The sequence below is a fragment of the Esox lucius genome, chromosome 7, assembly GCF_011004845.1.
Source record: "Esox lucius isolate fEsoLuc1 chromosome 7, fEsoLuc1.pri, whole genome shotgun sequence".
In the NCBI taxonomy this organism is placed as follows: Eukaryota; Metazoa; Chordata; class Actinopteri; order Esociformes; family Esocidae; genus Esox; species Esox lucius.
This window is the reverse complement of record NC_047575.1, coordinates 39,565,849-39,579,484: the sequence shown is the minus strand read 5'-3', so window position 1 is coordinate 39,579,484 and position 13,636 is coordinate 39,565,849. Positions and strand designations below refer to the sequence as shown.

Genomic DNA, 13,636 nt, shown 5'->3' with positions numbered 1-13,636 from the left:
TATAGTGAAATGGTGTACCACAACTCCAGTGTCTGCCAGGTCTTTCTGGAAGGATCGTGCAGTCAAAGGTGGGTTTTGACTTGCTTTTCTCACAATCCTCCAAGCTGTTCTGTCTGATATTTTTCTTGGTCTTTCCAGATCTTCCTTTAACTTCCACTGTTCCTGATGACTGCCATTTCTTAATTACATTCCGACAGAGGATATTGGCATCTGAAACGCTTTGCTATCTTCCTATAGCCTTCTCCTGCTTTGTGAGCGTCAACTATTTTCAGTTTAAATTTTCTAGACAACTGCTTAGAAGAACCCATGGTGCTGATTGTTGGGGCAAGGTCAGATGAGTCTGGGCATTTAAAACCTTTGAGATTGACATCACCTGATCTTTCCAGACGATGATTGAGAACAATCCATGACACTGTCAGGTCTCAGCTTTCCAAAGGGGGCGGTGCATGCTATAAACTCTGCAGGGTGCCCAAACTTTTGCAGACACAATTTTTTTGGAAAGATTAAATGATGGAAATAAAATCTAACTTTTTGTGACATATTATAAGAATGTCTAATCTGTAATTTGATGCCTTTTGGAGATTATTCCATCTTTTCTTGGCTTCTTTATGCACATTAATAAAAGAAAATACCTGGGGTGCCCAAACTTTCGAGCCCCACTGTATAATAATAAATGCAGTGTGTGCAAACCTGGTCAAGATCTACAGGAAACGTAGTTTTCGTAGTTTGTGCTAGACCAGCACTTCTCTACTATCAGGGGAAGACTGGAGTTTGAACCCTCAATGTTTAAAAAATGACAAGCAGTTTGTAGTCCCGTACATCATTGTTCGAAGTTGTGTGAAATCTACGGCATTCTGGTAAGTGAATTTTTAAAGCATTTTATTATGTTGATTAAGATATTATTGATTATTCAACCAATTAAACACAAGATAACCTAACTAATGTTATTACTATAATGTTAGCTAGCTTGCAGAGAAAATATGGTAATATTAGTTAAGGTTCCATAATGCCATGGGTCCCCAACCCACCATGGCCCTTGAGACAGCCGCCCCCACCGCCCCCCCCAATAGTTACGCCAGTGCTTCTCTCTTGGTGAGCTGTTAGGAGTTTGGGTGTAGTACAGGCTGACACAGTTCAAACAGCATGTCAAAGCGCCATCTCAATACCAATCAGCAGTGCCTCTTTCTCCTCTCCATGTAGACACTATGCATTCCAGCCCTGAACACGGAGGCATTTTATTATTGGGTGTTTGTCTTTTGTCCTCACTGCTTCTCTTCACAACACCATCCTGCCATGGAGGAAAGGTCCTCGTCTACCCAGCAGATGGAAGCCACTGGGTCAACATGAAGGTGCTCCATGTCTCGTTTCAGTGTCTCAGGACTCTAATATTCTCAAGTGAAAATTTGTATTAGACATCCAGAGCATCCCATGCAGAATTACATTGTGCCAGAAGCTGTGAAGCGTGTCAAGGTGTTGTCGGCTACCTGTGGGTTTTTCTTTGTATCCCAGAAAATTATTCTGGCAGTTATGGCTAAAATCTTTCTTGGTCTACCTGATCTTGGCTTGGTGTCCAGAGATCCCTGAATTTTCCACTTTTTAATAAGGGATTGAATAGTACTGACTGGCATTTGCAAAGCTTTGAATATATTTATATTTCTTTTTCCATCTTTATAAAGTTCCATTACCTTGATTTGCAGGTCTTTTGACAGTTATTTTCTGCTCCCCATAACATGGTATCTAGCCTGCTCAGTGCATCCACGTGAGTGCTAACAAACTGATTGACTATTTATACACAGACACTAATTGCAAATTTTAAAAGACACAGGTGTGGGAAATGTATCTTCAATTGCCATTTTTACCTGTGTGTGTCACTTTCTGTGTCTGAAACAAGGCCAAACATTCAAGGGTATGTAACCTTTTGATCAGGGCCATTTGGGTGATTTCTGTTATCATTATGTTTCAAAAAGGAGTCCAACAACTGTGATAATGAATGGCTTCACATGATCACTATCCTTAATTTTTTTTTCTGCAGGATCAGTCATATTTTTAAAATCAATGCCAAAAATTTCTTCCAGGGTATGCAAACTTATGAGCACAACAGTATAAACACGTTAAACAAAGGCATCCATAGTTTTTTGTCATTAACTTGGAACTCACAGCATCATATCTGGTCATAGGAGGAATCAATATCTTTATGACACTTGCTCCCTGGTACACAGACAATACTAGAGCACTCAAGCAAACCTCCAGAAAATTGGAGTGAAAGTGGGGCTCCACCAAGTTGGAAGTATTCAGACTAGCCTGGATAGGCAGTACAATACAATACTGAAAATCACTCACATTGGCAAGATCAGCTTATTTCTCCAACCTGATTGAAGCGAACAAAAACAATACATTTCTCTTCTATACAGTTGCAAAGTTAACAAAAAAGCAACGCCCAACAAGTGAAGTGGGTTTTCCGTTTAGCTGTAATGAATACATGAACTACTTTGATGAAAAGATCATCACTGTTAGAAAACAAATAACCGACTCCTCCTTATATAGTTATAGTCTTCAAAATCTCAGTTGTCCTGAGAATGTCCTGAACCACCCTGACCAGGTGTCAATGGAGACACTTGAAATGTTTGATACCGTATCGCTCGACACATTCACTAAATTTGTAATGAGTTCTAAATCCACAAATTGTCAGCTAGACCCGATTCCAACAAAATTACTTAAGGAGCTATTTCCTGTGCTAGGTCAGCCAATGTTAAACATAATAAATTGGTCCCATTCCTCCGGATGTGTACCAAACCCACTAAAAATAGGAGACCCATATTGGGCTACGTGAACATGTTCTAGCCTGGTTTAAATCTTATTTATCTGAAAGATATCAGTTTGTTAGTGTGGATGGCATATCCTCTGACAAGTCAAAGGTTTGGTGTTCCTCAAGGCTCGGTTCTGGGACCATTATTGTTCTCACTATATATGCTGCCTCTGTGTGAAATAATCCGCAATCACAATGTCAACTTTCACTAGTATGCTGATGACACACAGTTATATATTTCAATGAAGCATGGAGAAGCCCCAAAATTAGCTACTTTGGAAGCATGCGTTTCAGATATTAGGAAGTGGATGACAGAGATTTTCTTGTTCTTAAACTCAAGGAAAACAGATATGCTCGTTTTAGGACCCAAGAAACAAAGAGTGTTGTTAGCAGATCTCACTGTGAACCTCCACAGCTGCATGGTCGTATCTCAAAAAATGGTAAAAAACCTTGCCGTTACCCTTGACCCTGACCTCTCCTTTGAAGAACATATAAAATATGTCTCAAGAGTTGCTTATTTTCATCTTCGAAACAATTGTAGAAATCTCACATTTCTTACCAAAAACTGATGCAGAAAGAATAATCCATGCTTTTGTAACTTCTAGATTACTGCAATGCTGTACTTTCCGGTTACCCTGACAAATCAATAAATAAACTTCAATTTTGTGCTGAACACAGCTAGAACAACACATTACTCATGTACTAGCCTCTTTACACTGGCTGCCTGTTAGGGTTAAGGCTGATTTTAAGGTTTTATTGTTAACCTATAAATCATTACATGGACTTGCTCCCACTTACCTCGCTGAAATGATCCAGCCTTACATACCTACATGTAACCTACGATCGCAAGATGCAGGCCTTTAATTGTACCTAGAATCTCTAAGCAAACAGCCGGAGGCAGGGCCTTTTCTCATACTGTGGAATGATTTGCCAATTAAAGTTAAAAATGCAAACTCAAGTGTCTACTAAAGACTCATCTCTACAGCATGGTCATGATTAGGTTTAGCCTGGCCCAGGGGCGTAAAGGTGACCAGAAAGGCTTGATACGGTCCACCCTTGCTGTCTTGCCAGGTGGGCTCTCATCGCCATTGGGATGCCCTCCCTCCAATGCCTCTCGGGGGCGGAGTCACTGGCTTGTTGTTGTCTCTCTTGTTGTTGTCTCTCTGTGGACACTGTGGTGGTTGCGGTTGGTGGGTGAGACTTTGGTTGATGCTTGGCAATGTGGGTGGATTGATTTCCTGGCTGTTGGGCCCTGTCCGGGGCCTCCTCCAGATAGGGCCACAGTGTCGCAGGACCCCCCTGTCTCAGTCCCAAAGTCTTACGCTGCTACATTTTTGTGCTGGGGGAGAAGGGTCAGTTCTCCATCTCCACTAAGTTCTCCTTCTCCACTATCAATCCTTGTTGATATGAGAAATGCATTTTCTGAGTTCTCCCAGTCTCCTCCCGTTTTGAACTTAGGAGGGCATGAGGTCCTGGCCCACACCCGTGGAGTACCTGGCTTGGGGGACCTGTTGCTCTCCTTGTCCAGAGTCCTCTTGGTTGTGTTGCAGATCGAGACAATGCCTGTCGATATATAATCTCTCCACCTAGTCCTGGGCCTACCCCGAGGTCTCCTCCCAGCTGGACGTGCCTGGAACACCTCCCTAGGGAGACGTCCTGGGGGCATCCTTACCAGATGCCCGAACACCTCAACTGGCTCCTTTCGATGCAAAGGAGCAGCGGCCCTACTCCGAGATCCTCATGGATGGCTGAGCTTCTCACCCTATCCTTAAGGGAGAAGTCAGCCACCCTTCTGAGAAAACCCCTTTCAGCCCCTTGTACTCACAATCTTGTTCTTTTGGTCATGACCCAGCCTTCATGACCATAGGTGAGGGTAGGAAGGAAAATTGACCGGTAAATCGGGAGCTTTGCCTTCCATCTCAGCTCTCTTTTCGTCACAATGGTGACGAATGCAATACCGCCCCCGCTGCTCGGATTCTCCGGCCAATCTCCCGCTCCACTCGCGAACAAGACCCCGAGATACTTGAACTCCTTTACTTGGGGTAATGTTTCATTCCCTACCCGGAGGAGGCACTCCATCAGTTTCCTGCTGAGAACCATGGCCTCAGCAGGAAACAAAATAATTTACTTTTAAATAAATGTTTATCAGAGAAAGTAAAGGTTATACACTATAAATAGTTTGACATTAGTTTGACGTTAACTGAATTCACAATTAGTTTAAAACTTGGCTGGCTGGTTAGTTTGTTTCTAGATAAGGTTTGCTGGCTTGATCCTACAGTACAGCTGGACATTTCATTCTGACTATATCAACCTTTATATAATAGCCAAAAAGAGGATTTTCTTTTTTTTGTAAAAGGTGATAAAGTGAGTTCTAATTTTAGTTTCTCTTGTGTTGGATTTGCTTCATGTATCAGCAAGATTGCTTGCAAAATGTCCTTACAAACCCAAGTCTAACCCAATATAATGGCTGCGAATAAGTCTTAGGCAGATTATCCATGCTAGTTTCTTTCTGAAACCCAAATCTGTGACTAAGAGTAAATAAAATTACTATGAATAGAGAAACATTAATAATAACACCCTACAGCATGAACCTGGTGCTTACAAAATCTTACAGATCTTCTTCCCACCCCGCAGAGGATGGTTCCTCTCAAGGTTTTGTCCAAGGTTTTGATCCTATTAGGGAGTTTTTTTCTTAGCCCCTGTGCATCAGGTCTTGTTAGAGCTTGATCTTTGGACTTTCAGGCTGGGTATCTGTAAAAACACTTGTTTGCAGCTGCTGATGTATAAAGGGCTTCATGTAATACATTTGGTTACATTTGATTTATTGATACTAACATCATCAATGTGTAGGTGCTTATTGAAGGGCTCCATGCCAGAGGCCACACCATTACTGTGGTCAGAAATTCCAACAGCTGGTACATCACTGAGAAGTCTCCACTATATACCTCCATCACCATCCAGCAGAAGGAGTCCTTTAAAAACTTCATTGAGATCTTCCTAAAGAAGCATATTATGGTATTTTTTTATAAACAGATAAAAGAAGCATACGTTATTATGAATAAATTCAGTGGATAATTAAGTTGTAAGAAAAGCATTAGTTAATTGTTTGGTTAGTGGTTGTATTGGTTTGGCCCTTTCAGGCAGCCTGCCAGCCATTAACCCATTTTCCCATCCATACCCTCTTCCATGTCATTCAGGCTCAGAGAGAGGGGGCATCGGCTCTGACATTCTGTAAACTAACCAAAGAGTTCCTCAGCATGACAGAAGAAGGCCACATCTTGGCCCTTGATGTGCTGGCTCACATCTTCGATGACAAGGAACTGATGAAGAGTCTCCAGGAGGCTGAGTACGACTTGGTTCTCATTGACCCCGCCATAGCTACAGGGCTACTCTTGGCCCGTCACCTCAAACTGCCTGTGGTCCTTAACGCCCGCTGGATAACCAGTGGGGAAGGCCACTTTGCCATCGCCCCATCTCCGCTGTCCTACATCCCCAGCCCAGGGTCAGGGTTCACTGACAAAATGACCTTTGTCCAACGAGTCCAGAACGTGCTGTTCCACAGCATATTAAAGTTTCAGCAGAAGTTTCTCTTGGGACCGAGTTACAATGCATTTTGCACCAAGTACTTCAAAGAGGGATGTGATATAATCTCCCTGATTCAGGAGGCTGACATCTGGCTGATGAGGTCTGACTTTGTTTTTGAGTTCCCCCGGCCGACCATGCCCAATGTGGTCTACATGGGAGGGTTCCAGTGCAAGCCGGCACAGCCATTGCCTACTGAGCTGGAGGAGTTTGTCCAGAGTGCCGGGGAGCATGGAGTGGTGGTCATGTCTTTGGGGAGTCTCGTCAACGCACTTCCTGCTGATATCGCTGACCAAATCGCCAGTGTGTTCGCCAAGCTGCCTCAGAAGGTATCCTGACTGTTTAGTCTTTACATGTAAAGACATTTTTTAAATGTGTGTAAATTATATATCTATTCTTATTCTTCTAAGGTAATATGGAGGCATGTGGGTGAGCGGCCTTCCACTCTGGGCAACAACACCCTGTTAGTAAAGTGGATGCCCCAGAATGACCTCCTGGGTCACCCTCAGACCAGAGTGTTTGTGGCCCACGGGGGTACCAATGGAGTCCAGGAAGCCATCTACCATGGCACCCCAGTGCTCGGAATCCCCCTGTTCTTTGACCAGTACGACAACCTTCTCCGACTACAGGAGAGAGGTGCCGCAAAAATCCTGGAGCTGGCCAACATCAATGGACCTAGCTTCCAGCAGGCTCTAAACCAGGTGCTCACCCAGACCTCCTACAGGGAGAACATGCAGAGGCTGTCTGATCTGCACAGGGACCAACCCATCAAGCCCATGGACAGCGCCCTCTTCTGGCTGGAGTACGTGATGCGCCACAGGGGGGCGTCTCATCTTCGTACTTCGGTCTACAGATTGCCCTGGTATTCGTACCACTCTTTGGACGTGCTGATTTTACTGCTGGCTGCTGGTGGAGCAGTCCCGGTCTGCACTGGGTTCCTGGTCAGGTTCTTTTGGAGAACCTGCTGGAAAAACAAGAACAAAGTCAAAATAGACTAACAAAATATGTTGTTGTTCTACTGTACTGTCAATCTATATGCATAATTTTTCGTTAATCTGAACAATTATTAAAAAGTGACAAAGTTGCCTTTGTATCATATAGTAAAATAATGTTTATATTGAATATGTTCAATGATTATACTTCACTGTTTTTGTGAATGCTCATTCAGAATGACAAGTTAGCATGGCTGTACACTCGGTAGTGTATAAAAGGATCAGGTACTGTAGGACATCATTCATTCAATTGTAATAAAATGGTTTTACATGGAACAAAAACTACTGCCCAGATAAATAGCTAAATGAATGTTCATGATGGCCTATGACGTTTGCAAACTGTATTACTGCAGACAGTGCCATTTGAAAGTATTCAGGCCCTTCACTGTCACTTTTTTTGTGTTATAGACTGAATATATGATTAATTCAATTGTTTTTACCATCAACATACAAATAATTGCCCATAATGACTATGTAAAAATATGTTTTTTTACCCCATTTCCAAAAGCTTGCAGTGTAAAATGTGAAAAAAAACAGAATGTAATGATGTGCAAATCATTTGAACCATATATTCAATTGAAAATTGTAGAATGACAACATATCAAATGTTGAAACCAATGAATGTTATTGTTTTTTGAAAAATATATGCCCACTTTAAATTTGATGCCAGCAACAGGTTTAAAAAACTGGGACAGGGGCAACAAAAGACTGGAAATGTAAGATGGAATATCTCTCAACAAAGTAGATTAATTGGCAAAAGGTCAGTAACATGACTGGTTATGAATTAAGCATTCTAGGGAGGATGGGTCTTTTAGAAGTAAAAAGGGGAGGGGTTCATTACCCTGAAAGACTGTGCAGGCAAATGGTGCAATAATTTAAGAATAGCGTTTCTCAATGTAAAATTGCTAAATGTATGGGTATCTATTTTTAAATGTCCTCATAGGAGTAAATGTACAGGATTTATTAAAGGAGTTTATTTTGCTTACAAAAAAATTAAATAACATACAGTGGGGAGAACAAGTATTTGATACACTGCCGATTTTACAGGTTTTCTTACTTTAAAAGCATGTAGAGGTCTGTCATTTTTATCATTGGTACACTTCAGCTGTGAGAGACGGAATCTAAAACAAAAATCCAGAAAATCACATTGTATGATTTTTCAATAATTAATTTGCATTTTATTGCATGACATAAGAATTTGATCACCTACCAACCAGTAAGAATTCCGGCACTCACAGACCTGTTAGTTTTTCTTTAAGAAGCCCTCCTGTTCTCCACTTATTACCTGTATTAACTGTACCTGTTTGAACTCGTTACCTGTATAAAAGACACCTGTCCACACACTCAATCAAACAGACGCAAACCTCTCCACAATGGCCAAGACCAGAGAGCTGGGATAAAATTGTAGACCTGCACAAGGCTGGGATGGGCTACAGGGCAATTGGCAAGCAGGTTGGTGAGAAGGCAACAACTGTTGGTGCAATTATTAGAAAATGGAAGAAGTTCAAGATGACGGTCAATCTCCCTCGGTCTGGGGCAAGATCTCACCTTGTGGGGCATCAATGATAATGAGGAAGGTGAGGGATCAGCCCAGAACTACATGGCAGGACCTGGTCAATGATGGTCAAAGAAAACCATTAGCAACACACTACGCTGTCATGGATTAAAATCCTGCAGCGCACGCAAGGTCCCCCTGCTCAAGCCAGCGCATGTCCAGGCCTGTCTGAAGTTTGCCAATGACCATCTGGATGATCCAGAGGAGGAATGTGAGAAGGTCATGTGGTCTGATGAGACAAAAATTTAGCTTTTTGGTTTAAACTCCACTCGCTGTGTTTGGAGGAAGAAGAAGGATGAGTACAACCCCAAGAACACCATCCCAACCGTGAAGCTTGGAGGTGGAAACATCTTGAGGGGAGGATGGATGGGGCCATGTATCGTGAGATCTTGGCCAACAACCTCCTTCCATCAGTAAGAGCATTGAAGATGGGTCGTGGCTGGGTCTTCCAGCATGACAATGACCTGAAACATACAGCCAGGGCAACTAAAGCGTGGCTCCCTAAGAAGCATGTCAAGGTCCTGGAGTGGCCTAGCCAGTCTCCAGACATGAACTCAATAGAAAATCTTTGGAGGGAGCTGAAAGTCACTGTCTTGTTGTTGTCTCTCTTTTGCACACTTGTGCAATTGGGCTGTACTCTGCTGGCAATACTCGGCCCTCATTCAGGGTGGTTGCGGTTGGTGGGTGTCCCTTTGGTTGATGCCTGGCAATGTGGGTGGACTGATTTCCTGCCTGTTAGGCCCTGTCCGGGGCCTCCCCCAGGTAGGGCCACAGTGTCGCCGGACCCCCCCGTCTCAGTTCCAAGGTCTTATGCTGCTTTACTTTTGTGCTGGGGGATTGGGTCAGTTCTCCTTCCCCACAAAGTTCTCCATCTCCACTATAAATCGTTGTTGATATGATGAATGCATTTTCTGAATTTTCCCAGTCTTCTCCCGTTTTAAACATTAGGAGGACAAAAGGTCCTGGTCCACACCTGCGGAGTACCTGGTTTGGGGGGCCCGTTGCTGTCCCTGTCCATGTTCATCTGGTCATACTTCTGACCTAGTCTAATTTTAAATAGACTCTGGATTTAGCCTGAAGGATCTGGAGAATGTCTGTATGGAGGAGTGGGCCAAAATCCCTGCTGCAGTGTGTGCAAATGACATAATTACTTTTCATTCATTGAACTGACTAGCTCACACAGAAAGTTACTGGCTTATCTTTCAGTTTAGCTAGCCAAATTATTTTGATCAGTGTCTGCCGTTTTAACCACAAAAGCTAGGCAAAAACGTATTTCCAGCTACGATCAAATTCAATGTCTCTGCATTTTACAGTTATGAATTAAGGCTTTACTCAAATGTGCAAATATCATCTATTAGTGCTACACTAGCCAGTGTTTCTGTTAAACATTCTTATAGTATGTCGTCCACCAGGTGCCATTGAAGACTAGAAATGTCAGGTATTTTTGTAACCACCCTTTCTGCCAACGTGGGTTCATTTTGATTCAAATATTCTAACCGTCTAATTAATGTTCTTTTTTAAATTGAAAATATCTTAAAAAGTCCATCTGTGGCTGCCAGCTTGTGTGGAATATTTGTTACTCTTGGAAAAAGGGAAATAACAATTTAACTGTGAGAATTATTTGTCAGTGGTTATTTTTTGGACTGGACACAGCAGAAGCTGTGTTTGGACATCCATCGAATGGATGACTTGCATGTCACTTTAAAAGGTACATTATTGCTGCCCTATGAAAGCAATGATATATCCTAGTCAAAGGAGAATCCCCTACTACTACTACAGTCATAGTAGAATCCCCTACTACTACTACAGTCATAGTAGAATAACCTTACTACTACTACAGTCATAGTAGAATCCCATACTATTACTACAGTCATAGTAAAATCCCCTACTACTACTACAGCCATAGTAGAATCCCCTACTACTACTACAGTCATAGTAGAATCCCCTACTACCACTACAGTCATAGTAGAATCCCCTACTACTATTCCTACAGTCATAGTTGAATCCCCTACTACTATTACTACAGTCATAGTAGAATCCGCCATACTACTACAGTCATAGTAGAATCCCCTACTACTACTACTACTACAGTCATAGTAGAATCCCCTACTACTACTACAGTCATAGTAGAATCCCCTACTACTACTACAGTCATAGTAGAATCCCCTACTACTACTACAGTCATAGTAGAATAACCTTACTATTACTACAGTCATAGTAGAATCCCCTACTACTACTACAGTCATAGTAGAATCCCCTACTACTACTACTACAGTCATAGTTGAATCCACTACTACTACTAAAGTCATAGTTGAATCCCCTACTACTACTACAGTCATAGTAGAATCCTCTACTACTACTACAGTCATAGTAGAATCCCCTACTATTACTACAGTCATAGTAGAATCCCCTACTACTACTACAGTCATAGTAGAATCCCCTACTACTACTACAGTCATAGTAGAATCCCCTACTACTACTACTACAGTCATAGTTGAATCCACTACTACTACTACAGTCATAGTAGAATCCCCTACTACTACTGCTACAGTCATAGTAGAATCCCCTACTACTACTACAGTCATAGTAGAATCCGCCATACTACTACAGTCATAGTAGAATCCCCTACTACTACTACAGTCATAGTAGAATCCCCTACTACTACTACAGTCATAGTAGAATCCCCTACTACTACTACTACAGTCATTGTTGAATCCACTACTACTACTACAGTCATAGTTGAATCCCCTACTACTACTACAGTCATAGTAGAATCCCCTACTACTACTGCTACAGTCATAGTAGAATCCCCTACTACTACTACTACAGTCATAGTAGAATCCCCTACTACTACTACAGTCATAGTAGAATCCCCTACTACTACTACAGTCATAGTAGAATCCCCTACTACTACTACAGTCATAGTAGAATAACCTTACTATTACTACAGTCATAGTAGAATCCCCTACTACTACTACAGTCATAGTAGAATCCCCTACTACTACTACTACAGTCATAGTTGAATCCACTACTACTACTAAAGTCATAGTTGAATCCCCTACTACTACTACAGTCATAGTAGAATCCTCTACTACTACTACAGTCATAGTAGAATCCCCTACTATTACTACAGTCATAGTAGAATCCCCTACTACTACTACAGTCATAGTAGAATCCCCTACTACTACTACAGTCATAGTAGAATCCCCTACTACTACTACTACAGTCATAGTTGAATCCACTACTACTACTACAGTCATAGTAGAATCCCCTACTACTACTGCTACAGTCATAGTAGAATCCCCTACTACTACTACAGTCATAGTAGAATCCGCCATACTACTACAGTCATAGTAGAATCCCCTACTACTACTACAGTCATAGTAGAATCCCCTACTACTACTACAGTCATAGTAGAATCCCCTACTACTACTACTACAGTCATTGTTGAATCCACTACTACTACTACAGTCATAGTTGAATCCCCTACTACTACTACAGTCATAGTAGAATCCCCTACTACTACTACTACAGTCATAGTAGAATCCCCTACTACTACTACAGTCATAGTAGAATCCCCTACTACTACTACAGTCATAGTAGAATCCCCTACTACTATTCCTACAGTCATAGTTGAATCCCCTACTACTATTACTACAGTCATAGTAGAATCCGCCATACTACTACAGTCATAGTAGAATCCCCTACTACTACTACTACAGTCATAGTAGAATCCCCTACTACTACTACAGTCATAGTAGAATCCCCTACTACTACTACTACAGTCATAGTAGAATCCCCTACTACTACTACTACAGTCATAGTAGAATCCCCTACTACTACTACAGTCATAGTAGAATCCCCTACTACTACTACAGTCATAGTAGAATCTCGTACCATTTGGGACAAGCACACACAGAAAGCGCCAATGACATGAATCAAATCCTATTCTATATGAAATAAATATTGGATTTTTATTGCCTCAATGATTTTATTGTTTTCATGCCTTGTCTGCATGAGTCATCAGTTAGTTCCAAGCCAACACTGAGTTTTTAAAATCTCCTAAGACCTGAGCTTTGGTAATGTATGCATTTTTTCTTTCTCTTAGCTATTTGGGATTAGTAGGACAGGATAAGTATTATATCTAAGCATGACGCAGACAGCTGTCCTCTAATAAGGACAATAGGTTAAAATTAAGTGGAATGAAGTAAAGCCTAAAACAGTGTCCTCATATGTGGACACAGGGTCTCAGGAGGTTTTTGTAGCTGAAAGATGGAAAGGACATAACATTGAACGTTTAAAAGGCTTTAAAAGCCTACCAGGTAGGATGCAATCAAAGAGTGTGAAGAGCGTTTGAAGCCAGCACCAGAGAGAGTGGATCTCACAGTATGCGGTGTTTAAGGCCATAGATCTAGAAGGAGAACATAGCCGAATCAGCTTGAGCAGTGAAGGAGCCTTCGTGACACTGAGGAGAGGGGTCTCAGTTGAGTGACCTGTCTTTAAGCCTGACTAGTTAGGGTCAGGGAGAACCGGGCAGAGAGTCATATTATGTGGCGATTGATGGAAGCAGAGTCAGAATCAAAATACAAAAGTGTGATGGATTCAGCAAATGGGAGAGATGGTAGGATAGAGGAGGACGTACAGTACCAGTCAAAATAAATGTGTCCAAACTTTTGACCGGAACCGTCGTAGGGGATTGCG

General features: G+C 41.9%; 1 protein-coding gene across 1 annotated transcript; it reads left to right on the top strand.

Moving 5' to 3' along the window:
• The first annotated feature begins 826 nt into the window (after positions 1 to 826).
• Positions 827 to 7,386, top strand: LOC105011171 (UDP-glucuronosyltransferase 2C1). Its single transcript, XM_010871009.5, has 5 exons — positions 827 to 857; positions 1,201 to 1,349; positions 5,657 to 5,821; positions 6,004 to 6,717; positions 6,799 to 7,386. Exons 2-5 carry the CDS (start codon positions 1,206 to 1,208, stop codon positions 7,384 to 7,386), a joined length of 1,611 nt encoding a protein of 536 aa, XP_010869311.5. The 5' UTR covers positions 827 to 857; positions 1,201 to 1,205.
• Positions 7,387 to 13,636: the final 6,250 nt, after the last annotated feature.

Excerpts from the sequence above, each read along its gene's own strand:
- LOC105011171 (XM_010871009.5), top strand. The coding sequence starts at position 1,206 with ATGCATTCCAGCCCTGAACACGGAGGCATTTTATTATTGGGTGTTTGT. Across the intron at positions 5,822-6,003 it reads TCCTAAAGAAGCATATTATG|GCTCAGAGAGAGGGGGCATC; the intron begins GTATTTTTTTAT and ends CATGTCATTCAG. Across the intron at positions 6,718-6,798 it reads TCGCCAAGCTGCCTCAGAAG|GTAATATGGAGGCATGTGGG; the intron begins GTATCCTGACTG and ends TATTCTTCTAAG.